This window comes from Salvia splendens, chromosome 12 (assembly GCF_004379255.2).
Source record: "Salvia splendens isolate huo1 chromosome 12, SspV2, whole genome shotgun sequence".
Classification (NCBI taxonomy): domain Eukaryota; kingdom Viridiplantae; phylum Streptophyta; class Magnoliopsida; order Lamiales; family Lamiaceae; genus Salvia; species Salvia splendens.
Window position 1 is genome coordinate 29,078,711 of NC_056043.1, and position 27,842 is coordinate 29,106,552.

A 27,842-nucleotide genomic window follows, 5' to 3' on the forward strand; every position below is an offset into this window, starting at 1 on the left:
ATGGGGCAGCTGTGGCGGAGGTTCGGCTGGGCTGGTCAGACGACTCGGGGCTGAACCCGACGTGGGAGTCGGCGGATTTAGTGCGCAAGAAATTTCCAGCTCTCCTTGAGGACAAGGAGCGTTCGAAGGGGGGAGTTGTTACGGGTCCTCGGTCGGCTAGGCTGAAGGAACGGGAGGTGCAGCCGGAAGCAGAACTCGACGCCGACACTGGCGTATCGGCGGAGGTGCAGCAGCCAGAGCAGGCGCTTCGTGCTAGATCGGAGAGACGGGTCGTGAAAAGACCGGCGCGTTATGGGGACTTTGTGCCTGGTTGAAGACGAAGGCTTTATTTAGTTCGTTGAGTCTTTATTTAATTATTTGAGTCATTTAAATAATGTAATAGTTTAGAATATTCTATTTTCGTTAATTATTCGTTGAGCGTACGTTAAGTTCCTTTCCGGGTTTTCTTTGTTGATTCTTTCCCGGATCGTAGGTCGAATCAACCCTAGGGTCCTTAGTATAAATACGTGTGTATTTTATTTCCCACCTCAAGAAAATAAAATATCCTCACGCTATCTCTCTCTTTCTTGCGTCTCACGCACAAAACCCTACTGTTTCCGACGACGAATCTGATCGACGGGCAAAGTACCCGCGAAGTTCGACGTGGAATTCAGTCGTTAAGGAGTAAACCCTTAACAGTGTCCTTATCGTATCGACACGATAACGACACAAAAACTTCGTGTCAGGTTCGTGTTACATGTTAAGAAATAATATTAATATATTATAATATTATTATATTTATTTATTTTAAATTTTAAAACTTTAAAATTAAAATATAAAATTTAATATTATTATTATAGTGTCGTTATTGTGTCGTGTCATATATGTTTTGTTATCGTGCCGTGTTGACACGAAGTGGTTCGTGTCGTGTTCGTGTCTGAGGGTACCAGATAGTGTTAGTGTTAGTGTTCGTGTTTGGAGTTTTCTTAACAGGTTGTGTTCGTGTTTGTTGATATTGTGTCGTGTCGTTATCGTATCGACACGATAACGACACAACACGCACGATTTGCCACCACTATCTTTCGATAATGAGACCTACATTTCACTAACTTTATTTCACTTAAATTTCACTAATATATAAAAGTGGGACCCACCTTCCACTAACCTTTTCCATTCACTTTCTACCATATTTCTTAAAACTCGGGATCAAATTGGTCTTGTATTGGTGGACGGGTATACTTTTTTATTAAATATAGATTTATATCAAAATTTATTTATTGCAATTATTTAAAGAGAAAATTCAAATGTAAAAAGAAAATTTTAAAAAATATATAAATTGATATAAAATGTAGAATGAATAGAATTAAATTATATTGAGATTAGAAGATATATTTAGGAGTAATATAAGATTCGTAGCTATTTGAGGTTTGAGCTGGGCTGGTTTTTCACATGAGTCTGGACTCTGGGTTGGGTTCCTAATGTTTCAAGGCCTGGACTCGCTTGTATTGCTAGCAACAAGATCTGTGTATATTTGTCGATTCAATTTTCCATTCAACTTGAGTATCACCTAGATTCTTTCTTTTTTTTTCAATTTAATCCCTTCTTGATAATTCCGTTGATCATTTCAAATAAGAGTATCTAATAGCATTTTCTTATAGTCTCTCAATTGTAGTTTTGGTTGATAAATCACCACCAGTGTTTATGAGTATTTCATAATTAAGATGTGTAACTATCTCCGTCCACCAAAAAACAAGCATAGTTGTGTATCATGTTTTAAGTTTTACTAATATATAATTGATAAAATAAAAGAGAATAGAAAAAAAAAGTAAGAGAGAAGTACTCCTAATATTAGTGAATTGTGGAATCCACATTATTATACTCTATATTTAAATATTTAAATTTTCCACATTTAAAACTTTCCACATTAATATAATGTTTTGGTGGACGGTCCAAAATAGTAAAATTGATCTATTTTTTATGGACGGAGGTAGATTTAGTAAATGTTCATCAATAAAATGTTACTAAAATGTTAAATTTATGTTTTTGTCATGAGGTTCACATTTTATTTCTGTTGATTCTATTATATGCAAATGAAATTCATTTTCTATATCGAACACTAATTCTAAATCTAAGATCGCATGATGTAAAAAAACACTAAAGGAATTAAATAGGAGTACTATACATCTTTAAGAAATTTCATTTCCATCTCGAACATCGGACTTATAAGTTCGACCTCGAGTCCTTATTTATGTCACACACATACATTATACATAAACGACACACGAAATTACACAATTACATTGCAGCAAGATCTACCCCTCCGTTGCCAACTGCGCTACGCCCCTGCGGGCAAATTACACAATTACAATTTACTTTTATTGGAGCCCCGCCCTCACGTCATTAACGGACGATGGTGGAGCTGAAAGACCACGAAACGACGTCGTGGACGGCGACGAGCAGCCCGCTCGAGGCAGCGAGCCCGACTTGAACTTGCTCGGGGAGCAAAGCGCCCAAGTCGGACACCAAGCTGACCCCGAAATTGCCCGCTGCTGCGGAGGCGTCGACGGTGATCACTCTAGTCGCCGCCTCGTAGTTTATCCGGGCACTCACCCGCTGCCCGTCGGTGCCCTCAAACGACGTCAAATTTCTAGAAGTCCTCGAGCCGAGGTTGATCCCAATGTGGCGGAAGTTCGGGTCCCACTCCGAGTTCACGTACACGTCGAATTCCACGGCGAACACGTTGGGAGCCAGCCCCGAAGTGCTGTACACGCCGAAGTTGCTCCCGCCGCCGCCAGCAGGGATGGTGGAGCCCACGGGGGCTATGAAGAACACGAGCCCGTCGGCCGGGTTGTTGTCGCCCGACTTAGAGGTGATCTGGAAGTTTATGGTGGTCTCAAATGACGCTACTGCCCCTTGTGCGCGGAACAGTATCGGGTTCGTGTACAGGGCTCGGCCGATAGTGCTAGTTTGCGGGACCCCCGAGCCGTCGGTCTTTGTGAGGTGGAGGAAGGTTGAGTCAGGTGGGAAGAAGGCGTCGCCTTGGTAGGTTAGGGTTGTGGGTGGGTTGCCGTTGAAGTTGTATGTGAAGGAAGTTGAATCGCTCTGAGAGTAGGCCTTGTTCGTCATTGCCAGAATGACGAACAGGGCTATGGCTGCTGAAGAAAGCAGAGGCTTTAGGGTTTGGAAGAGGGCCATGGGCTTATGATTCAATGAGACGTTGTGAGATTGTTTTGTGTTTGATGTGGTGAATGGCTTATTATAGTAGTAGTGCAAGGCTCACACTAGGCACGTCCACAAAAATAATCCATTTTTCTTTTTATTTCGATTCAACTTTTAGTTTTTTATCTGTGGAGTGTTTTTGTTCTACTATTGAATATCGCTTTTTTTCAATTTCTCCACTCTCATCCATTAAGTTATATTCCTTCTGTACACCAACGTTACAAACTCTCGCAGTCTGTCTACACATCTTTCATAATATTTACTACTTACTAATCTAATCTTCTGTAGCCATAACATGGTAATTTAGCACCACTCTTTCTCCATTTTTATTTTTAAATTTGGTTGCATATCATTTAAGTTAAATCTGTATTTATATTAATTGATATGATATACCTGTATTTTGTTTAGCTATTCATTGATCGTACATTTCTTACAATTTTTTACTTGGCTAAATTTTCAATATATTTTGAGGGGCAAACAATATCACATATTGGAGAATGAGTAAGAATTGCAAGCATATATATAGGCTACCCCAACTCAATTAGTATGAGGCCTTTTGGGGAGTACCTCAAGAGCAAAACCGTGATGACTTTGCCCAAAGCGAACAATATCATACTAATGTGGAGTTCGGGTGAGCACCGATGAACCCGAACACATAAATTTTGTCACACTTTGACCGGGCACATGTTTTAAAAAATATATTATAAAGTGAGTTGAAAAATTAGTAGAAGGGTCCTACTCTTATATATTAGTTTTACAATAAATGTGGGTGAAAATGAGTTTGTGGAATATGAGGTTCACTATAAAAAATGATAAAAAGTAAAATGTGACAAATTTGATAGGACGGACGCAAATGAAAAAATGTGACAAAATTTAAGAGATAGAGGGAGTATTCAATACTACTCCTATTCCGTAACTATCTAGTATTTGTTTCAAAAGTTCTTCAAAGTTATTATGTACTACTATTATAATATTTATGTGTTCTTTATATCTATATTCACTGTTTGAATATAGTATTACTTTTATCACGGGCATCGAATGTACAATCATGTTAGTATTTCTGAATTTATTTAGATTTACTACAAATAAGTAAATGTTATTTATGTATTACGACAAGTTAGACAATGATTAATGATCAAAAAATAGTCTTAACTTTTTTTGTAAGAATATGCATGTAGGTCATGGAAGATAGAGTGAATGTGTCCTATTGTTGATTTTTACTGCAAATAAATGGGAAGATAAAGAAAAAAGGTATAATGGGTAGTTACTAGTTAATTTAGAGTACTGGTATTTTTTAAGAAATTCTATAGTGCATCAGAAAATATTTTTAAATTCAATATGTCATTCTTCAGTGATGCCAAATACCTTCTGAAATATTTTCGTATTGGAGTTACAATAATATTACCTAAAAGGTATTAGTAGAATCACTATTGGAGTTACAATAATATTACCTAAAAGGTATTAGTAGAATCCAGTGAGTGACAATGTCTCGTACCTAAGAGCATTCGCAATAGGGGCGTCGATTCGCCGCCGCCCGAGTCTCCATGGGCGCCGAGATCTGGGCAAGATCGCGCCTATTGCGCATGTCAATCTCCATTTTCTATTTTTCTTAATCTATTTTTAACGTTTTTCTATGTTTTTTTTCTCCATTTTATTTTATATTTATTTTTTAAATATTTGATAATAAACACCAACATTAAAATGAATTATATTGAGATAGTGAAATAGGTTGAGATAAACTGCTGACTTAGCATGGGGAAATTTGAGATTGGCTAAAGATGAGTGGAATGCTATTGTGAATGCTCTAACAAAAGATAGTGGAATGCTATTGTGAATGCTCTAACTAAAGATAGTGGAATGTTATTGTGAATGCTCTAACAAAAGATAGTGGAATGCTATTGTGAATGCTCTAACTAAAGATAGTGGAATGTTATTGTGAATGCTCTGACAAAAGATAGGAAGTGTAGTACTGCTCTTTTATAAAATGCGTCAACTTGGCATTAATTTTATAAATTCCATGCACAAATAAAATGTGGTACGTCTTGATAGTTCTTGGGACCAAATTATTAATTCATGGTCCTCACGTACTTGATTGTCTCCAATACTTGATTTCTTAATTGTGATTTTTATTTAATTTTAATAATATAATTAATGTTATTTTAGAATTTTCGGCGATAAAATCACAGCAGTATTGATTGACATCAGATTTTTAGGGTTGACTTCGATGCTTCGAAACTTTTTATTCTAAGACCGGTTTATGCATGCGATTTTTATCATATTAAAAAACATCAAAACCTGAAATAAATGTGTTCAGATTGGTAAATAGGTTTCCGTGTCACTAATTTAATTTAGGGTTAGCTGTAATTAAGCGAGTGCGTAGTACTATATGGCAAGTTGACCTGGACAAGTTGCTAATATTCATATTGATATATGTTTAGTTTATAAATAAAAAATGGAAAAGAGTAAGTTCATTCTGATTTCCAATTTAATTACTATTTGGGAATCATAAAAATAATTTGATATTATGATAATTTTTACCCTGGTGTTTTGGTATCCCAAACTAGTTATGCTCCACAACAAATTTAATAAATGAATCTATTTTATGATGGAATGAGATTAAGCGTAATACTAATAAGTAGTAACAACGAATGTCACCCAAAAATATTATGTTAGGAGTCGACGATGAGTGTGTAAAGTGATTCGTGCTCACTACTCTGATCTAAAGAATACGAGAAAAGAATAAATTCAGAAAGTCAAACTAACACAAAACTATAGCTAGATTAATTGGATGGAGGCGACATTAATAAGTATTTAATATAATGAGATGGTGAAAATATCTTTTATTTCAACTTTAAGAAAGAGCAATGCAAAAGCATCTCCCCATTTTAATTAATTCTATTCCAATGTTTACATTGGAATCAAGAAAAATGGAGTGGAATGACACGATAAAATTATAAGTATAAGAGTACTTCAAAACATTTTAATAAGAATAATAATAATAATAATAATAATAATAATAATAATAATAATAATAATAATAATACAATTCAAATATCACTAGTATTTGTTGATCGCGACAACTGATTTGTACGATCATTCCATCCATGAAAACGCTTCAAAATTCTTTCATTTGGAGCCGTAGTGAAGATGGGCCTTTAAATGAATGTCACCAAATTTTTCGTTCAACCGTCATCTCTCATCTTATTTCTTTGTTTCTTCTTGACACCTTTCGTAGCAGAAAACACTTTTTCAACAAATGCAGTCACCTCACAACGTCAACAAAAATTTGAAGTTGTTGAGAATCTTGAGATAACATCTACGAAAACCCAAAATTTCACCAGATTCATGAGACAACGTTCCTGATAGGAGAGATCTCAGATATATATGGATGCACCACTTGATGTTCCAGCAGAGAGGCCAGGGACTCTAGTTAGGTTGGGTTGATTTTAAACTTAATTGCATATTAATTGCATGCTCTAGGGCCTATTAGATTGCTTGGTCAATTGGTCTTGGAACAAAGAAGAGGATTAATTTGATTTTGCTTTAGTTAATTAGTTTGGGTTGGCCTCATTTTAAACTTGTCTGGGCTGATTTTTTTTCCCTTTTAGTTGACAAATTATTTAAAATTTTTGAAATTTTCCAGTTAAAACATAATTCCTACAAACCATTGTGGTCTCTTGATACTAAATAATGTGAAGTGCAATCTCTTGGAATATGTAATTCGTATTATTATTATTTATTTAAATTTAAAATGATGAAAAGAACTACTAAATTTAGGGTTTTCGATCGAACTGTAAATATAGTGTATTAAACATATCAATACGATGTCTTGAGTATATCAACACAACTAAGAATTAACATTGTATATGTATTACGTTGACATATTATGGTATATATGTTTATATTAAACTACTTCTTGAAAAATATTAAAATTCAAGATTTAATTTCAAAATTTTGACCTCGTAGCATATGCGTGAGATCTCGTTTAAATCCCTATAAAATTACGTTTAATTTGATATATGTTGTGTGAAAAAATAATTTAAATTTAGATAGTTAGAGACATTTAAATTTTGAAACATTTTTTAAAATAATTGACATTAATATCACAATTAATACTACTATTTTTTTAGACTGTATTGATACTCACAGCATGATAATATTAGGACTTGATTTAAAGACAATAAATTTAACTAAAAGTATATAGTAAAAGACTAAGACTTAGTTTGTCTTTTCTACCATTGAGTATTTATTTAATTTGACATGGTTGTTAAAATAAATTTTCTATATAAAACGTGGTTGTTACAAGTTAAAGATTATAAAAAGTTGTTAGAATTTGTTTGAGAGTATAGTAGTTATGTGGGGTTAATTTAACATTCTTTCAGCCATTCCATTTAAATATTATTCAAAGGTGTGGATGTAGACAGTTGACAAATGGAATATGAGCCATCCGTTGACATTTAGTAACATTTTGTTAAGAAAGGAAATATCACAATTGTGATCAATTACCTCAATCACATAATTGACAGAATAAGTTTCATAAAATAGAATTATTCTTTTCTCTTGTGCAAGACTTACCATATATATTGTGTTTTAGCCCCTATTTAAAGGGAGCAATATTCAATGGAATAATCATCCTTTTCACAACAATCTTCTATGTCTTCTTCTGTACCGTTTAACATGGCATCAGAGCCGGACTCAGAAACGTATCATCATCGTCCCTAACCTTTCTCGACCCCATAGCCAAAACCTGCAGAAAACTACCCAACCATGTCAGAAGATGATAAAACAGTGGTCTCATCCCAGTCGGATGAAATCGCTCGGCAAATCGCCGAAATCATGAGCAAAAGTTTTGCCATGATGATGCCACCAACAACAACCAAACCAGAAGATACAAACAACCCACCAGAATCACCAATAACCTACAAAATCAATATTCAACCTCTCCACATCGGAGGAAACAAATTGAATGGGGAGAATTACTCCACATGGGTCATACTGATGCAAACGGCGATAAGTGGCAGGGGGGATGGTTTCTCACATAACTGGAGTGCGGCCCTCCCCGCCACGAACAGATCCAACCTTCCCGCAATGGCAGCAAGCCGACCATTGCGTATTTACATGGCTCATACAGAACATCGAACCACGGTTGGTCAACCGGGTTTCGAAGCAACCGACGGCCAAACACATCTGGGATGCGTTGGCCGTCACATACGGAAGCGGAGGAGACAAACTCCAGGTATACGACCTGTACACAAAAGCAAGCATGGTGAAACAGGGAAACCAATCGTTGGAGGAAACTTGGAGTACCCTACAAGATATGTGGTTATCAATAGATCAAAAACAAACAACTCGGATGAAGTATCCCGAAGATATCGAGATACACGATCAATTCATCCAAGAACTGAGGCTTTATCAATTCTTAATTGCAATTGACAGTAAGTATGAAGCTACCAAGAGGGAGATAGTGAAGATGGAGCCACTTCCCTCTGTGGATCAAGCCTACAATCTGGTCCAGCGTGAGGAAACGCGATTCCAAGTATTGCAGCCCAGTAACTCCAACAATGGAGTTGTTTCAGATGGTGTAGGCGCTGGACTAGCCGTTCGAGGAAGGCAGAATCAGCCCAACGGCTGGGTACCGAACGGCTCGCGGGGCGGCGGTCGCGGCGGCGGAGGCAGCGGCGGCGGAACTGGATGGAACCGGCGGAATGACGACGAGGACAAATCCAGATTGGTATGCTCATACTGCAAGAAAAAGAAACACACCAAAGAGTCTTGTTTTGAGTTAGTCGGGTACCCCGATTGGTGGATAGAGAAACACGGTAAACCATCCAATACACCGCCGCCTGCTCGCACAACACCATGGAACCGCGGCGGCCAAGCTGCCGCTGCCGTCGGAGAACAGGATCGTGCTGGAGATGGAGGACGAATCGCCACCACCGAGGGCAACCGAGAGGCCGCTCAAACTCGGGGCGGCAATGGAGGAGGCACGCACGGAGTATTTCAAGCGGCGAATCAGACCGGAGCGGCCAATTTTGCCGGCGGGACCGTGATTACGAATTGGGCGGAGTCGGAATTGATCGAGAATGAGGAAGCGGCGGAACCAGGTAAGTTAGGTTTAGGGTTTGGGGATGTTTTAAGTTTGGATCCCCATATTTCCCGAAAATCATATAATTCACCCCATAACTTACCAGATTTGCATAAAAGACCCCATTCCTTGCAAATTGACCCTTGTATTCCTGTTTCACCTAAATTAAGCCCTCAATTCCGAAATATACCAAAAAATGCCCAAATTTTGTGTGAAAATCGATTTAAGCCCTTAGAAAACCTTGGAACTGCATGTAAAATATCTAATGCTGTTGAGAAAAATGATCGATGGATTTTTTATTGTGGTGCTACCGACACAATTACTTATGATGCTTCGGATCTTGAGAATATCCACAAACCAAAGAAATCTTATATTCAGACTGCTAATGGTGAATTTACAACAGTTGAAGGGGCAGGAACTGTGAAGATATCGTCTACCCTACAGTTATCAAACTGTCTATATATTCCGTCAATGTCTCATAAACTATTGTCTATCAGCCATGTTACAAATGAGTTGAATTGTACTTTACTAATGCAACCGCACTTCTGTCTGTTGCAGGATATCCAAACCGGGGAAATAATTGGACGTGATACTGAACGCGATGGGCTCTACTACGTAGACGAGATAGCTCAAAAAGGGACTGTCATGCTAACTCACGGGTCTGCAGATCGGAAAGCTTGGCTTTGGCATCGACGTTTGGGACATCCCTCTATCGGTTACTTAAAATTATTATTTCCTGAGTTTATTCCTAAGCATGATATGTATTGCGAGATTTGTTTTTTAGCCAAAAGCCATCGAACTTCTTATCCTTTAAATAATACTCGTGTTGATTCTCCTTTTTCCTTAATACATTCGGATGTTTGGGGGCCCGCACCAGTTATCGGGGGGCAAGGCTTTAGATACTACTTAATATTTGTCGATGATTGTACCCGTATGACATGGGTATATTTTATGAAACACAAATCTGAAGTCTTTGCACATTTCTCCCATTTTTTCAATCTTATCCAAACCCAGTTTCAGCAAACTATCAAAATCCTGAGATCAGATAATTGGGGGGAGTTTTTTACCAACATGAAACAATTCTTTCAAGAAAAAGGCCTAATACACCAAACCTCTTGTGCCCATACTCCTGAACAAAACGGTGTTGCTGAAAGGAAAAACCGCTCTCTCTTAGACATGACCCGCTCTATGCTCATAGAATCAAAAACCCCAAAACACTTTTAGCCAGAAGCCATTGCCACCTCAGCCTATCTTTTAAATCGACTGCCCACAAGTATCCTCAAACATCAAACACCACTCCAAGCCTTATCCACCTTTATCAAAATTTCTCCACCTTTAACTCTTGAACCTCGTATCTTTGGGTGTTCTGTTTTTGTCCATACCCCCAAACATGAAAGAACCAAACTTTCCCCATGTGCAATTAAATGCGTTTTTGTTGGATATGGGGTGAATCAAAAGGGGTATAGGTGCTTTGACCCTAAAACCAACCGAATGTTCATCACAATGAATTGCAACTTCCTTGAACTGAATATTTCTATACCCATCTTAGCGGTCAGGGGGAGAATAATAGGGATAATAATATTGAGGACCCGCTAAGTTGGATATCGATACCGCCGATGCCAACCCCAAGTAATCCTAGAGTGGACCTAACAGAGACGGCAGTACGCAGTTCCGCTGAGCAAGCCTCTGAAGTAGGAAGGTCTATCGTCGAAGGGAACACTCACCCAGTTGGATCCCCGTTGAGGATATCCGATGTAAGTACTCATGGCCCTGTTTCATCTGATATTTGTCCTACTAATGACGTGAGTGCAGAAGAAGTATTAGATTCTGTTGTGGAAAACACAGATGGAAATTCTGGGGGAGTGGAAGAAATAGAAGGGATTGACTCAGATACAGGGAGATATATTCTTCCACCGAGGTCGAACAGGGGTATTCCACCGAAAAGATATACGCCTGAAAAGATCAATAGGAAAGCCCGCTACTCCATTGCATGCTTAGTCACAAGTCATCTATCAGAGATGGCTCAGGCATTCGAGAAGGCGTTGTATGAGGAAGAGGATATTCCACAATCTTGGGAGGAAGCTATGAGGCACAAACATTGGAAAGAAGCAATGAAGAAAGAAATAGATGCCCTCATTCGAAACAACACGTGGGAAAAATGTGTTATACCTGGAGGGAAGAGACCAGTGGGATGTCGGTGGGTCTTCACCATCAAGAGAAGACCAGATGGATCGATAGAAAGGTACAAAGGTAGATTAGTTGCGAAGGGTTATACCCAGACATATGGAGTTGATTATTCAGAAACTTTCTCCCCAGTAGCCAAAATGAATACAATCCGAGTTCTACTATCTGTGGCAGCAAACAAGGATTGGCCACTCCACCAATTCGATGTAACTAACGCCTTCCTTCATGGTGAGTTAAAAAAGGAAGAAGATGTGTATATGGAGGTACCACCAGGCTTTGCAGCAGAATTCAGGGAAGGTGAAGGATGTAAGCTTAGAAAGACCTTATATGGGCTAAAACAGTCCCCAAGAGTGTGGTTTGGAAAGTTTGCTGGAGCAATGATTAGCTACGGATATACACAGAGCAACTCCGATCATACTCTGTTTCTAAAGAAGCAAGGAGATAAAATTACTTGCTTAATAATCTATGTCGATGATATGATTATCACAGGTGATGACCTTGAGGAGATCGAGAACTTGAAGAGAAATCTGTTTCAGGAATTTGAGATGAAGAACTTGGGAGATCTCAAGTACTTTCTTGGGATTGAAGTGCTGAGATCACAAGGAGGAATCTTTTTGAGACAGAGGAAATATATCCTCTATATTTTGGCAGAAACAGGTCTCCTGGAATGTAAGCCGGCAGATACACCTATGGCCGTCAACCATGGATTAAAGATTAGTGATGAAGTTGCGTTGACCGATCGGAGTCGATATCAACGACTGGTAGGGAAACTCATCTATCTCTCACATACTAGACCTGATATTGCATATGCAGTAGGAATTGTGAGTCAATTCATGCATAAGCCACAGGCGGACCATATGGAAGCAGCACTCAGAATTTGTCGCTATCTGAAGGGAACAACTGGGCATGGAATATTGTTTTCCAAGAATGGAAACCTTGACATTCATGGATACACAGATGCTGACTGGGCAGGAAATCCGAACGATAGGAGATCCACAGCAGGCTACTTTACCTTTGTTGGAGGTAACTTAGTGACGTGGAAAAGTAAAAAGCAGAAGGTAGTAGCCCTCTCAAGTGCGGAAGCTGAATTTCGTGGGATTAAAAGCGGGCTCACTGAGATATTATGGCTAAGAAGATTGATGAAGGAACTTAACCTCGCTTCCAAAAAGAAGTGTCAGTTGTACTGTGACAACAAGGCGGCTATAAGCATTTCAGAAAACCCAGTTCAACACGATCGAACAAAACATGTGGAGGTGGATAGACATTTTATCAAGGAAAAAATTGAAGAAGGAATTGTTGAGTTTCCATTTGTTCGTTCAGAAGCTCAGCTTGCCGATATACTGACAAAGGCTGTCAATGCTAGAAGTTTTGAAGATGTTCTTGGCAAATTGAGTTTTGGAAATCCCACTACTCAATTTGAGGGGGAGTGTTAAGAAAGGAAAGATCACAATTGTGATCAATTACCTCAATCACATAATTGACAGAATAAGTTTCATAGAATAGAATTATTCTTTTCTCTTGTGCAAGACTTACCATGTATATTGTGTTCTAGCCCCTATTTAAAGGGAGTAATATTCAATGGAATAATCATCCTTTTCACAACAATCTTCTATGTCTTCTTCTGTACCGTTTAACAGTTGTTGGCAATTGAAACATAAAATGAACATAAAAAATATCTCACATCGGTGTACATAAAGAGCTTAATCCACTACATAAGTCTCATGGGCCTCTCCTCCTATCACCAATTGGTTTTAGGATGGAACCCATGGATTTCTATCATGGTATCAGAGCAGGTCACCGATTGTGGGCTAAAATTGACTGACCCAGCAGTATATCTGGGCTGAAACCGAAAAAAATGACTGACCCAGCAGTATAACTGGGCTGAAAATTTGGGCCAGTGGTCCAACCGATCGAAAAAACAAAATTGGGCCGATTGTCCAATCGATCATAAAAAAAGTCCAACCCCTCCAAGATTCACCTTGAAGGGTTTGAGGGAGGGGTGTTGGCAATTGAAACATAAAATGAACATAAAAAATATCCCACATCGGTGTACATAAAGAGCTTAATCCACTATATAAGTCTCATGGGCCTCTCCTCCTATCACCAATTGGTTTTAGGATGGAACTCATGGATTTCTATCACATTTGTCATCATGCAACGTTCCAGACAGGGATTACAAGGAGTTATATTTATCTGATATGAGAGCCCACTCCAACCCAAAAATGGCTTGGACATAGCCGAGCCTCAACATGAACACACGGCCAGCCCAGGCCCAACACAAGATCTGCCATCATGAGCAGCGACCGTGGGACGTCTCGTCTGCCCTGCTTTGTATTGCTCACCTTTACTTTATGCTCCCTCCGTTCCGCGATAGTTGATTCATTTCATTTTCTGCACTCGTTTTAGAAAAATGATAATAAATAGTAAAGTAAGTGAGAGAATAATGTAGATAAGACTATTATTTACATTATTCTCTCACTTAGTCACTTACTTTAATTTCTCCACTTTAACTATTTATTATCATTTTTTTCAAAACGAGTGCATAAAATTAAATGACTCAACTACCGCGAAATGGAGGGAGTATTATCTTGACTGTCTTTTTAATTTACGAAAAAATAAAATAATTTCTTTTCTCATACGTATCGAACTTCCGTTCCTTTCCTCTCCAAAATAATAATAAATAATTAAAGTATAGAGAGAGTAAATTAAGAGAGGGAATAATTTAGTAAAGACTCTTCTACACCTTATTCTCTCTTTTACTTTACTCTACCCCATTTTAACTATTTACTACTCCATCCGTTCCACTGAAGATGACACTTTCCTTTTTAGTTTGTTCTAATCAAGATGACTCATTATTAAAAACGAAAACACCTTAATTTATTTCTAGTTTATTCACTTTCTCTTACTCTACTCTCTCCACTTAACACACAAGATTAAATTATAAGTACCTATTTTCCAAAATATAATTATACTCTGTATCATTTTCACAAAAAGAAAATGAAAAGAAAAGACAAATACGATGTTTCACAATTATAAGAAACGTAAGTAATTTTCTAGGAAAGTTTGATACAAAAACTACGTTTTCCAGAGAAGGATTCATCAACCAATTGTAGAAGAGAATTCCGATTTTGAAGTTATAGAAAGAAAAAGTAGCAAGTAGCCGTAGTAACCCGGTTATACCATGTCAGGTCTTTGGGGAAGCAAAAGATTGTAGAACTTATCGTGCAAGAAGAAATGCTTCCCTTTGTTATCGACCGACTTCTTCCATCCACACCACCCGCCATTCACTATCTTCTTCAGGTCCTCATTGCCTGTGTAGTGAGGGTCGAGTATGAGAAACGCACAATCTCCACTTGTTTCATTGTAGTCGACCCCCAATAGCGTATAAGCCAGAACACCTCCTCCTGCAGATACGGTAATAGATTAGAGCCGTATTCTTGTAACAAAAATACTTGGTTTGTGACATTAATTTCTAACCGATCATGATGGGTGTGCCTTGCGTCTCAAAATGCAAGGCGAGCTCCCTGCATTTCTCCGGGAGCTCAGATCCGGACCTCACGTTGATAACTTTGCAACTGGCCTGTTAAGAATGGAATTTCATAGTTTGCGTTTACAAACCGATCAATGAATAAGCAAATGCCTTGTAATGAAAGTGTAACAAGGTCCAAAAATAGTTCAGGGAACAACATTGTACAAGTCAAAGTTTCTTGTTGAAATGGACAAAGAAGGAAAAGAAAGATGAATACTTACTCCAAGTAGCTTGTCCAAAACAAAACTTAACTCGATGGCGCCAATCCATTCACGTGACCCAATGAAGGAAGGGTCCTTATCACCAATCTCGACTAGTGACTGCTGTATTTCTCTGAAATTTTATTTATGAGATAAATCAGAACTTTGATATGCTAGGTGAGGTATATATATGAGCACGATTCTTTGTGTTTTCCTTAACAGAAGTTATGGAGAAAATATGGCATCATTCAACTCATTCACTAAACCAGGTATGAAATACTTGCAACCACAAATAATTCTGTTTTTTTTATAATCCGTTTAAAGATTCGTACAATCCTGCTCTTTTCCTCGATGAAACATCCGTAGATGGGTTCTCTTCATAGTCATAAAGAAACATATAACCAAAAAAACCTTAGTGAGTAACTTGCTGCAGAACGAGGTTTTGGAGACAGGAATATATAAACAACTTGGAGTGTATATGAAGTCTACACCAATTATCCAAGTTGAGCTAAAGAACATGAGTGTTACCATATGAGCACTGTATATGAGTTAAAGAGTACCATGCGAAAGTACCTATGTGAGGGGACATCAATGGAAGTATAGTGTTGTTGCTTGAACCATGAAACAATTGTTTGCAGAGAGCGGTAAGCACAACCCCAGCCCTGCCAATGTTAATTACTATTGCTAATCAAAATGAATGTATTAAGCAGAATAATAATCTGAGATAAGTCAACGAATCCATTTGAAAGTGACCAAAATCATACAAAGGCCATAGTTTCACCTTCAACCGGTTAGTTGTTTGGAGCACTAACAGTTAAAGAACATGGTTGCCTTACAATGAACTATAGATAGAGCATATATTAAATAATTCCATTTTATGGGTAAAAGGAAACATAGTTAACGGTCATTAACAACCTCATTTGCCCCAATTTCAATAGTTCAAGAATCTCCACAAACCATAAATTTGAAATAAGGGCTAAATTGTTCCCTGTTCAATATTTTATGGTGTCTAAATAATCTTCATTATGCCTTAATATGTTAACAACTTTGATGTTATTTAGTAATGAATACCCCATTCAACAGCAATAATAAGCAAAAAATAGTAACAAGCGTGAAGATGTGTTACCGAATCATCAAACCCATCTTGAAGGTAATGATAATATTCATAGGAACCCTGGATTAAAGAGACATGGCCACCAGATACTGCATGTTCATTGTGATTAAGGCACGTCAGCACCAAGAAGGCAGAGCAAATGGGGAATCATAATCAAGCGATGGATAGAAACGCAACGAGCAAATGTAAGGTTCCTAAAATTTTACCTCCGCTGCTTGGAATACCATGATGAACATCTTTAAGCAAAGAGGAGCCCACTATAACAATAATATTGATGTTAAAGAAAAGCCTCACCAAGAGTCCTTAAAGTTATATGATGAAATTATGTATACCCTTTGGATTTGATTTGCCCCTAGTGTTGTCCTTTATTGACGATAAATTTATTGCATTAGCAATCCTCAAAAGAGGGCGATCAAATGGCAACCCTAGCCTCAAGTGAAGGGATCTTCGAGCTTCAACTGCAATATGTGATGTAGTCAGAGTCAATACTATCAAATCTGACATCAACTGGATCAAATGAATTTAGTAAATTCAGTGACAAGGTTTTTGACATTCGAATAGCACCTAGCATATCTAAGCTAGACTGGTAAAGATTGTTTTGCACTTATTGACAAAATATGTGCCAGAGCAAAGCACTCTTAAATGATAAGACGAGAACATCCTATACTATTTTCACTCAACCATTCCATCTTGCACATTTACAATTCATAGAAGGTAAAATGGGAAGTCATATGATCACTTTTAACCATGTCAACCCATGAAATGCAGAAAGAATGCATGTGATAATTTTGATAGTTAATAAGATAAACTGGAAGATTTGGGATATATCATAGATTTCTTCCCGGACACACTGTCCTTCAGAAGTTAAGGGCTACCTTGCTTCATTTCTGTCTCCCCATAGCTGAGCTCGTACACAACAGTGATTGGATGTAGAAAGGCGGGAGGCATGAAGTGGTATGGCCTTAGCTGCAGACACACAAAGCCCTTTCACTAGCATATAACTTTAGGAGAACAAAAGATATTTGTAAACTTAAACATGAAATGCACAACGATTGCCTACAACACACAATACTCTCCAGGTTCTTGCAAGTCAGGGTGTTGGGGGGGGGCATGGCTCGGTGTACGGTGTTTGTTTGTTTGAAACATGTCCAAAAGTGAAGAAATGCATACATGCATCTGTAAGTACTAAAGACAACACCCTGTATCCACTTTCAGTAGATCAAGTATTCCGAGAAGGCGAGAACATGAGATTGGTATAGTATGTGATCATCCTACCTGTAGCTGCTGTGTTAGGAGATCTGGCAATATCTTGTTCTTTAATGAGTGTAGCTGATCAACTAATCCAGGGATAATTAACTTTGAGATAATATCTGCCAACCGCAGATCCTTTGTACAGTAGGATAACACTTCTAGTTTATGATTTACAACCAGCAGTTTAGCTTCTCCAAGTGCTGGAAAGCAGAATAGTTTTCAAAACAATTAAAATCGATTCCTAAAGATCAAAACATCCCTATTATCAAAGTAAGACATGATTAAGAAGATCTCCAATATTCTTACCCTATGTGCTGCTAAGTGACACTCAAATATATTTAAACTACGATTCTTTTACCTGGAAAGTATTCAGCAATCGGAGCAGCAGGTTCGACATTACTTTTAGATCCATTAAACATGACGCTGACTATAATTTTATCTGCATTCTAAGCAGGAAAACAACTCAATAGATATTCATAAAGGGCAGATAATCAAATTCCAGATGATCAGTAAATTAATAACAATGAAAAGACAAATACCTCCTCCACAGAGTTAAAGGATGTGATATCCTTAGTTTCTGATAAAAAGTATGAGCAGGTACGAGACTTTGCGAAGGAGTCTTCATCTGATTCCAGTATAACAGCATTAACGGCATTTTCAGGGAGATCCTCAGCTGCAGGATCCAACTCGAAACCATGAAGAATGACAGGCTGAGGTCCACCAGATGAAGATCTATCTTGGGCTTCAATGATGTATGCAACTTGTGGGTCTAGAAGTTTTCTTTCCACGGCTGTAATAGCTTGTGCATATGCACCCTCCGCAGCTATGAATAAGGAAGGATATTTGGCAAGATGGAATGAAAGAATGTGAGCTCAACTCTTATCAAATAGGAAAAACTAAGGATAAAGCAATTTGCAAATTTAAGGTTATCAACAAAATAGAAAGATCCCTGAATCACACACCACTATGAAGACAGGCAATAATTAAATGCCATGTTTTTACTATCTAATGTAAGATTTTTAGGTACATATTCAATTGAATTTTAAAGATAATTTTGTTGCAATACCAAATGCATTGCTGAGGGAGAGATATAGAGAGAGAGCTAGAGCTTCACCATTTGCATTGTCTGACACATAATACAAGGGCAATTTCAGAGGAAGTTCGCAACAAACTAAACAACCTCTCTCCCAGACTTCCTTCTCGGGCTGATCCACATAAACGACACTGCTAACTTTTTCCAACTTATATGAAGTTCCTGTGCTAGATATGAAAAACTGAAGATCACGCTCGCTATTGCTACTATTGAGATCCAGTACAGCTCCAATCAAAACTGGATCTTCACGGTCATTACCATACTGGGCTTTCCTAAAACTCCCAACAGCTGAAATAGCATCACCTGCTACCTTTTCTGCCTTCGTTCCATCCTTATCGTGAACAACCAATGCTCCGATCACTTCAAAGCCCCTCGGAATCAGGCTTCTGATATCATCTGTAAGTCAACACCACAACATATGCCACAAATTTTAAGCATTGCAAATGTAGAAATTTTAAACCCACCATCACCAATTTAAGCATCATTTTAGTTACAAAAAGGGGGAAATGATACAAAGGCACGAACAATTCGATCATCTCGATTGCTCCAACACCAGTAGTTAAGAATTAAAATTAAAAATGTAATTTATGTCTATAATAAGCGTTCAACATACACACACCAAAACGCTAAATTTGCGGATTTAACTAGAATTTGGTCCTAATTCAGCATCATCATTGAGCTACAAAACCAATTCAAGGTTTGTAACGTAGAATCGAGATTACCTAATTCCTTAGCTAGGTCAGGAAAGAGGGGATTGGAGGGAAGAGTGTGGAGGCAGCGGACGGTGGAGACGATGGTTGGCAAAGGGAAGAAGGGCGAGCCGATCAGCCATTGGACGCCGGATCCTTCCCTCAAAAGCAACAGATTGCGGCAAAGAATCCGGATTCCGGCGAAGCTCTGAGTGCCCATCTATGAAAATATGGGGTCGCACCGTCGAAGTGAATAATAACCTGAATCAGTGTTTACCACTTGCTACTTCATTGGACTCGCACGAGTTAAAAAAAGGGTTATTGCAATTTTAAGTTTTTAACCCAATTTCTGATGGTCATTTTAATTTTTAACCCATATTAATGTAACAGTAACATAAATCAGAATTAGAATAATCAATTCAATTTTTTGTTGTAACATCAACATAAATCGGAAAGGTTCAAAATAGATAATCAAAACGAACACTCATAATAATTTAGCAATTCAATTTTAATACTCCTTGCTTACCATAAAACTAAAAAATTTGGGATGTACTGGTTTTTAATGCATAATTGGTAAGTATAAAAGAGATAAAAAGAAAAAAGTATTGAAATATGTTAGTAGAAAATGAGGCCGAGAAAGAAGTTAACAAAAATAGAAGTGGATTATTTATTTATATCGAACGGACCAAAATAGAAAGACTCTCTATTTTTATGGGACGTATATATTCTTCTATTTATTTATGTTTTAATTTATATTTTGTGTTTCTTCAACCCATTTAAGTCTTTGCTATCTTAATCCCTCCGTTTGAAAATAGGAATCCCGTTTTTCTATCGACGATCCTAACCAGTTTAGATTCGAACTTGGAAATGGAAAATGGACAGAACATTAAGGTGGCGTTCGGTTGTCAAGACTAATATCATGAGACTATCCATCTAGGATTAAGTTGTGGGATTATTTTAGTTGGAGGGGGAGGTTATGACTAATTATCATGAGACTATCTATCTAGGATTAAGTTGAAGGGTTCAATCTTATGAACCAAACATGATACATATTTAATCATGAGATTTTAATCTTGACAACCGAACACCCTCTAAATGGACAAAGAATAGCAAAATAAGAATTCAAGCCAAAAGCTTTGAAAATATTTGTGAATTACTGATTTTGTCACAAAAAAAGTTGGTTTAAAATAAGATTCTAAATTACGAAAAGAAATTTATCTTAAATTTGGAGGCCATATTACGAAGCAAAATATCGCAGATAAATTACTACAAATATAAAGTTATGTAAATAGGAATGTAATCAAATGCAAACTATAAATACTGTACAAACTCAAACTATGATCTGGACCGTTAAAAAATATCAACAAATTATAAAATAATAGCAACAAAAAATATCAACACAGTGTCAACGGTTGACACCGTGTTGCCATTGTGTTGATATTATATTGACATTGTGTTGACATCAAAATCTTAAAATTTTACGGTGTTGACATTGTATTGAAGTTGCGTTGACACTGTGTTGAAAAGTTTAGAGTTTGTACAATATATGAGTTTGCATTTTATCACTCCCCTATTAAGTAATAATCATAAAATTAGGATAAAAATTATACTCCTACTTCTTTACAAAAAAAAGCTAAGGATTAAAGTTCCTCAAAAATTGACTACTCTTTTTTGTTATTTTCTGAATATTTACTATTTAGCTTCTTAGATAAAAAAAAATTCAATCATATATAGAAATTTTATAAATTCGTAATCAAATTACTTTCGCAAGAGTCGAATACTTTCAATTGCTCCTAATTTACAATACTGCCAAATTAACTTAGGAACAGATAGCCATAAAAATGTTGAAATTCTTCCTAGTAGAATAAAATGGCCATCAAACAAGACAATTACAAATGAAAAGTTTGATCCCTATGTCAGCCTACCCAACTTCATACAAAAACAATCCTTCGTTAGCATAGTTTCTTCGATAAAATGGTTTGAGCCTGCAATTTCCCAATAAAATGCCAAGCATTAAAAATACTAAGCAGTATAGAGTGGGAAGAATAAAATAAGTGAGATTACCCAGGTTGATTTTTGTCCAATAGGGAACACGATGACTCAATTAACTTGGGACAGATGGAGTTAGATTTTACCTTCCGAAAAGGAAATATGACGGTTCTCCAACAGCACAGCTTCCACGACTCGCTTCTTCTGCAACGAGAAATGAAACATGAAAAAAATCTCATATTTCCAATTCATACATGTACTTCACTGTAAAAATACCTACTGAGCAGTGTGTACCTTGATCGACTTTCACGCTTGATGTATGCTAAATTTTCGATCCCGTTGCAAAAAGTATCCGCTCCAGGGGGAACCTCTCTATCCATGCTATCAACCACTGATTTCTGGGGAGTTCTGACTCCAATGCTTAAAGCATTTCCATCACTATTCCGGATGCTAGAAACCACCTCGTTGCCATGGCAGCACGTATGGAGGATTTGGGGCTCACGGTCGAGGGACCGTGTTTGCAGGTGCCTATCCCTGGTCAGGAATGCTGTGGGGGCGTGAATCGAGTACTCTGAAGCACTACTGCCGCATTCTGCACAGAAATGCGACTGGAGATGCACTCTACGCGAGCAGCTGAACAAGTTGAGAGAGGGCTTCTTCAACTTTGAGGTGCTGTTTGCTAGATTAATTCTTAGTTCGACATTGTAGCCTAGGATACGTTGAAGCACGCCTGCAATCACTTTCCACGACTCCTCAGCTCTAGAGACGTGATCAGGGTGATCAAACTCGAGATCAGCCACTGCCACACCTGAAATGCGTAGAGCATGAATAAATACAATGTGGTGAGCCATCTTAGAACATTCCAATGTACAGACTAACTTGAGTGAACTCCAAAATATGAGTCGAGTGGATCATGTTAAGATTACCTTGGATTAGACGAACGGACACCAACTTCCCTCGTTTTTTAAGGAAATTTTTGACAGAACTGGATTCGCATATTCTGGTTGCTCTAATCCAAATCAACTCCAAAGTTTCGACTTCATATTGATTAACATTTTCACATGAACTTGTCACAGGATGCTTCCAACATTCGTCAGTTGACATACGATGAGATTCGCCCTCTGCAACAGCAAAAGATGACTATGCGTCTAATGTGAAAGAAAAACCAGTAAAGAGTAATTTCTTTTCCATATTTACCTTGAGCATGCAATACTTTCGTGCTTAGCCTCGGAGCATCCTCATCGTGTGAAGCTCCTGCTGAGCTGAGCTGCAGAAGAGCTACAGTGAGCCACATTGTCTGATTCTTCGACGTTCTCAATTGCTTATCTGTCTCGTAGAGTATCTTTAGCGCGTGTCTGAGTTGCTCTAGTTCAGCACCGGCTATTCACATGAAAGAATTTACCATTACCGAAAGAACAAGATTTCTTCGTTTTGATAATTACTTAACTGGTGGACAGGAACATATTCTTTAACCAAAATTAGAGCCCTTAACGGGCCAAATGAAACCTATGCCAAACAATTCATGCAGCAGGAAAGGTTTCTCAAACCACATGGTCTATCTATCGTCCACAAAAAGCAACCTACATTCATCGTATGGTAGAATCGAGCAAGAATGTTTTTTGGATTCGCAACTCAAGCTAAAAAAAGATTGGATATTCACGAAAGATTGACACTAAATGAGGAAAAAGCAATAGTATTCATGTCGATCATCAAGCAAGTTGGCTAGTGAGGGAAGGAGGAAGAGTCGAAGAACATACATTTCTGAACTCCGAAAAGCTTCCTATCAATCTCACCATCACATTTTCCAGCTAGAATGTCCGTTATGAGACTGGCCAATTGCGATATAAGTTGCAAAGGATCTATTCTAGATGCTATCAACTCCCTGACCTTTTTTATTGTGTTTGAGGCATCAGAAGACAATGCTAGGTGAAGTAAATCGAGCATTTCAGCATCAGAGACGACTCCTTTCTGCAACACAAGACATCGAGTTAGAACCTTATCGCGCAAAAAAGCAGAAATAAAACAATAGTAACACACTCACAACTTCGTAAACCAATGACATAGTGATCTTCTTTGCGAGCAGACTCAACTGGTCGAGCATCGTCTCTGCATCCCTAACTGATCCATTGGATTTACTCGCTACAAAATTCAAAGCATCCTCATCAATTTCAACACCTTCTTCTTTACATATCAAGTGCAACCTGCTGGCAATGTCAGCAACTTTTACTATCTGAAAATTGTATCTCTGTGCCTTTGACACGATGCTGCTTGGTAGCTTGTCGAGATCAGGGGTGACTGCAATGAAAACCACATGTGGCGGAAGCTCCTCCATCTTGTCGCTCAAAGCCACCCACGTTTCCCTATGCAACAAGTGGCAGTCATCGACAATGTAGACCTTAAACCTCGAGAAAATCGGAGGAACATCAACATTCTTAATAAGTGATCTGAAGCTACTCATCTTGTTGATTTCAACTAAATCAACTTCCTTCACATCACCACTCCTACCTGAGAAGAACAGGATGCAATCCCGGCACAAGCCACACGGTTTTTCAATATCAGGAGAGAGACAGTTCAATGCTGCCGCAAACACTCTAGCAGCAGATGTTTTTCCCGTTCCCCGTGGACCGTGAAAGAGATACAAAGAAGCTATCCTCCCACTAGAAACTGCACTCAAAAGAGATTTCACAACTACGTTTTGCCCCACCAACTCTTTAAATGACTTCGGCATAAACTTCTGGCATAGGCTTCTAGGAGTTTCCAAACAAGAATCGATTCCAACGTGATTTTGCAGGCAGCCCATCCTCTCTTCCGTTAACAGGAGAGGCCGTTCTTCCAAATCAGCTTGGGGTTTAGGCTCTATAGGTTTCGAAGTTCCTGGCCAGCAGTTTCTCATCCTCAACCCCATAAGGCCAACGTCTGCACTTGTATAAAACTGCACACCACCACTCAAGCCATCCATCGAAGCATCACTTGCAGAATAACATGAGCTGACATCAGAGCTCAAAGCATTACCAGCTCTAACTCTAGACAATCTGTTATGCTTCCTATTCCAACTGCTACATTTTGATTTTCCACGACACACCTTCTCCACTTGCTTCAGTCTTCTCTTTGGTCGAGCACACGGACCCCTATTGCGAACATAGTCACCCAATGACCCAAGGGAGTCAGTTTGCAATACATCGCCCCCATTCTCCTTGCACTGCATTCTACTCTCTTCTTTCACACACACTGTTTCCTGGTTCCACGAGTCAGGATCCAGCTCATGCTCACACAGACGTTTCTCCTCATCTGCAATGAACAATCTCGAGCTTTTCGACTCAAAATTGTTGTCATCATCGCTGTCTCCACTGCAGCCACTCTCAAATCCTAAGACAATTGCACTACTTGATTTTGTCTCCCAATTCAGATTGTCAACCAAAGCAGACAATCTGCTCATCGAGTTGGTGGATGGATCCCGGAGGGACCTCACTCGCCTAAGCGCAAACAACGTTCTTGAAATCGGTAAATCAATGGAATGCCGCCTCCCATCCATCAATGCAACAACAAGATCAAGTATCAACACAGGAACAGAGCATGTAACATTTGATTACTATGGAAGCACCAAATAAATTACAAACAACACCAGCCTGAAATTCAACCAAACAAAAAAAAGGGGTGAGCGAATTAACTTAACTCTGTGTCCCCACACAAAAAAGGAAAATCCTCCAAAAGCATATTATGCCATTTAAAGGCTGCAATTTCAAACATAAATATTCAAACCTATGAACAAGCTGACCAGAAAAGGAACTACAATCCAAAAACTAACCAAATATGCATATTATCAACTCCTGCCTTAGACATTGGAGTTTATTGGCGACAGGAAAAAGGAAAGAAGAGAAAAAAATGTGGTCCTTCAACTTTTTTCAACCTGAGATGGTAAAAAATGCATCTTTATTGCTTCTGCATTTCCATACACAAAATTCACCAAAAGGGTAGCAAAAAAAAAACAAATACAATCACCTTTCCTCAGAAGATAATGCTGCAAATGTCGATCACATCCATGATCCCCATTTTCACCTAAAAAATTCAATCACGCAAAAAATCTTGAATTCTGAAACCACATGCTACACGAAGAAGTTACTTATTCAACTCAAAAAAACTAAAATTGATAATATCAAGGCAAGTGAAAAACGACAACTCTTGAAAAAGGAAAACTTGGAAGAAAACAAGGAGTCTCAATACCTTCAAAATGATGAACAAACAGTCACAAAACGTTGTCGTATAGTCATTGAAGTCTGCAAGAGAAATTCTCAAACGAGGGCGAGAATTCCGGAAGCCCCACAAGAAACAGATGGGAATTGTTTTACTATTTCTTGTGCAGCTACGTCTGTGCATACAGCTCGGAGCCTCCCAAAACAGCGTCAAGACATGTCCTTGGAGGTGGCGAAGCGGTAAAAAGCAGCAAACGCAATAAATGAGCGGGTGAGATGTGCGTGACATGTCAATAAATGGCAGTAAATATCTTGGTTATTTACTCTGGTTGAGATGATATAAAGTGAAAGACTTTTTAATCAGAAAACGGGGGGACTGGTAGAATTCTGACACCTTATATATTTCTATGCTGGTCCTATTGAGGAGTTGTTTTCTCAGCAGAGTTTTTGCACAGAGCTTTGCTGGTTTCGAGGGTTAGTATCGGAATTTCGTAGGTGGTGGCTGGAGATGTGACGCTCGGCGGTGGAGCGTTGGGAAGACGCGCCGGTGATGATCTCAATAACTACAGTAGTTTTTTAATTTGACATTCTTTTTAATTTTGTAGTGTTAATCTCTTATTTCGTCCTTAATTAATTAGATTGCAATATTTTGAAATTTTAATAAATAAAACAAACAAAATTTATATAATCAAAATAAAGATACTACACGAGTGAAGTAAATAAAAAAAATCACAACTCACATAAATCATAATTGGCGACCAAATGTGTTGACAAAGTTGTCTTGCTTTTGCCCTTAGATCGCTTACTCTCAGCGTGTTTTTGGAGAACACGTTGAGAATAATAAAAATAGGTAATTATGGTCGAAGGACGTAGCAAGTCCGTTTTAACCCGTTATACTAAAGCATTTTTATTAACATTATAACAAAAACGACTAAGAGCGTCCCCATCCGTGCTTTTGCCAACGAGCATGGATGTGGGCCCGGATCCACTTTTACTCACTGCTATTAGGCAAGAGCACAACACTCATATCCGTGCTCTACCGCAAAGACATGCTCAAAGGTCTCATCATTCTATTATTCAATTTAAATAAAAATATTTTCACAATATTAAAATACATTAAAAATACCCAAAATACTATTACTAATTACTAAAAAATTAAAAATTACATAATTAAAATTCTAAAAATTAAAAATTTCATAATTAAAGTCTTAAAAATTACATAATTTAAATACTAAAAATTAAAAATTACATAATTAAATTCATAAGTGGCCGAATTTCGTCCAAATAGACGATGAATGTGTGTATTTATAGATGATTTTGGGATTAAATTTTTTTTAAAAAATTCAAAAAAAATTAAAAAAACGGTAATAAAACGGCCATATTTTTGGGAATCCGAATTTATTTTTAGTTTGGTATTATTTTCGATTTTTTTAAAAAAATGTCAACGGCCAATAGAAACGCGCCACATCGCCCAGCTCAGCGGCACGGACGTGCTCGATGCATCGAGCAGCGCCGTGCCAGCGGCAAAAGCGCAACAGCGGACAGTGATGTCCTTGCCAGCGGCACGGACGGACGGACGTACGTCACCGCTGCGGATGCTCTAAACATTGACTTTGTATGGAGGCAATAGGAAATCCAGTTGAAGAACTAGGATTCCACGTAAATTTGGAACAAAAAGGAAAGAAGGCTGAGATGGGGTTGAGGAAATTTTAATAATAATATTTCTACAGTAACTCTAATAATTGTATATTTGTAGATCTATCTAGAGACCTTGTGATTTTTAACTCTCTTTTGCAATTTGGAAAAGAACCAATTAAAAAATTTAAATATAAATTTACAATTTCGTTCGATTCAATGTTCGAGATAAATTACATATTACTTCTTCCGTCCCTAATAGATGGCACACTTGTGAATTGTAACGAGATTTTAGGTGATGTTGTTTTGTTAATTAGGTGAGAAAAAGAAAATAGTATATTTATATTAATATGAGAGAGAGTTTTTTTCAAAAGAGAAAATGTAACATGTTTCATAGTAAAAACTAAAATGAAAAGCGTGAGATGTATTATGAGACGGATGAAATACATACTAATAAAAAAAAGATAAAGATAGTGCAGATTTATTAGTGAAACGTATTGGGGTCTGATATTGCAACGAAGCAGAGACTAGAGCCGTGCCTAAGACAGCAAGTATGGGCCTATCAGTGTTGGGCTTTTAGTGGTGGTGGCTGGGCTTATCGAGGCCGTGATTGGGCTTGGAGGTAGAGTGGGAGATGGATCCAGAGTTTTTAACACTAATTCACACACACCAATTTTTCTGACTT

General features: G+C 37.9%; 3 protein-coding genes across 5 annotated transcripts; all 3 read right to left on the reverse strand.

Moving 5' to 3' along the window:
* Positions 1-2,379: 2,379 nt before the first annotated feature.
* LOC121757840 (lectin CPL-like) lies at positions 2,380-3,174 on the reverse strand. The gene has a single exon (XM_042153312.1). It carries the CDS (start codon positions 3,172-3,174, stop codon positions 2,380-2,382), a length of 795 nt encoding a protein of 264 aa, XP_042009246.1.
* An 11,291-nt stretch (positions 3,175-14,465) lies between these two features.
* Positions 14,466-19,645, reverse strand: LOC121756834 (probable Ufm1-specific protease). 2 transcript variants are annotated; one of them, XM_042152236.1, is made up of 13 exons: positions 19,377-19,645; positions 18,628-19,050; positions 18,101-18,384; positions 17,920-18,007; positions 17,586-17,761; positions 17,186-17,276; positions 16,643-16,768; positions 16,517-16,567; positions 16,323-16,399; positions 15,770-15,858; positions 15,218-15,329; positions 14,945-15,047; positions 14,466-14,871 (listed from the first exon to the last, which is right to left on the reverse strand). In XM_042152236.1, exons 1-13 carry the CDS (start codon positions 19,561-19,563, stop codon positions 14,642-14,644), a joined length of 2,037 nt encoding a protein of 678 aa, XP_042008170.1. In that variant the 5' UTR covers positions 19,564-19,645; the 3' UTR covers positions 14,466-14,641. The 2 variants fall into 2 exon arrangements, with proteins under 2 accessions (XP_042008170.1, XP_042008171.1); XM_042152237.1 differs by having other exon boundaries at positions 18,676-19,050; positions 19,377-19,644.
* Positions 19,646-21,052: 1,407 nt separating this feature from the next.
* On the reverse strand, positions 21,053-26,015 carry LOC121758347 (protein STICHEL-like 2). Of its 2 annotated transcripts, XM_042153755.1 has the most exons (10): positions 25,554-26,015; positions 25,332-25,388; positions 25,138-25,239; positions 23,374-24,958; positions 23,090-23,300; positions 22,530-22,712; positions 22,259-22,453; positions 21,627-22,140; positions 21,479-21,536; positions 21,053-21,328 (listed from the first exon to the last, which is right to left on the reverse strand). In XM_042153755.1, exons 4-10 carry the CDS (start codon positions 24,862-24,864, stop codon positions 21,296-21,298), a joined length of 2,685 nt encoding a protein of 894 aa, XP_042009689.1. In that variant the 5' UTR covers positions 24,865-24,958; positions 25,138-25,239; positions 25,332-25,388; positions 25,554-26,015; the 3' UTR covers positions 21,053-21,295. The 2 variants fall into 2 exon arrangements, with proteins under 2 accessions (XP_042009689.1, XP_042009688.1); XM_042153754.1 differs by lacking the exon at positions 25,138-25,239.
* Between the last annotated feature and the right edge of the window lie 1,827 nt (positions 26,016-27,842).

Coding starts and splice junctions, on each gene's coding strand:
- LOC121756834 (XM_042152236.1), bottom strand. CDS start 19,563: ATGGGCACTCAGAGCTTCGCCGGAATCCGGATTCTTTGCCGCAATCTG. Junction 15,859..16,322: donor AAGATGGGTTTGATGATTCG/GTAACACATCTT, acceptor TAACATTGGCAG/GGCTGGGGTTGTGCTTACCG. Junction 14,872..14,944: donor AGGCACACCCATCATGATCG/GTTAGAAATTAA, acceptor CCGTATCTGCAG/GAGGAGGTGTTCTGGCTTAT.
- LOC121758347 (XM_042153754.1), bottom strand. CDS start 24,864: ATGGATGGGAGGCGGCATTCCATTGATTTACCGATTTCAAGAACGTTG. Junction 22,454..22,529: donor GAAAGTATTGCATGCTCAAG/GTAAATATGGAA, acceptor TTGCTGTTGCAG/AGGGCGAATCTCATCGTATG. Junction 21,329..21,478: donor TCATATTTCCTTTTCGGAAG/GTAAAATCTAAC, acceptor GGGAAATTGCAG/GCTCAAACCATTTTATCGAA.
- LOC121757840 (XM_042153312.1), bottom strand. CDS start 3,174: ATGGCCCTCTTCCAAACCCTAAAGCCTCTGCTTTCTTCAGCAGCCATA.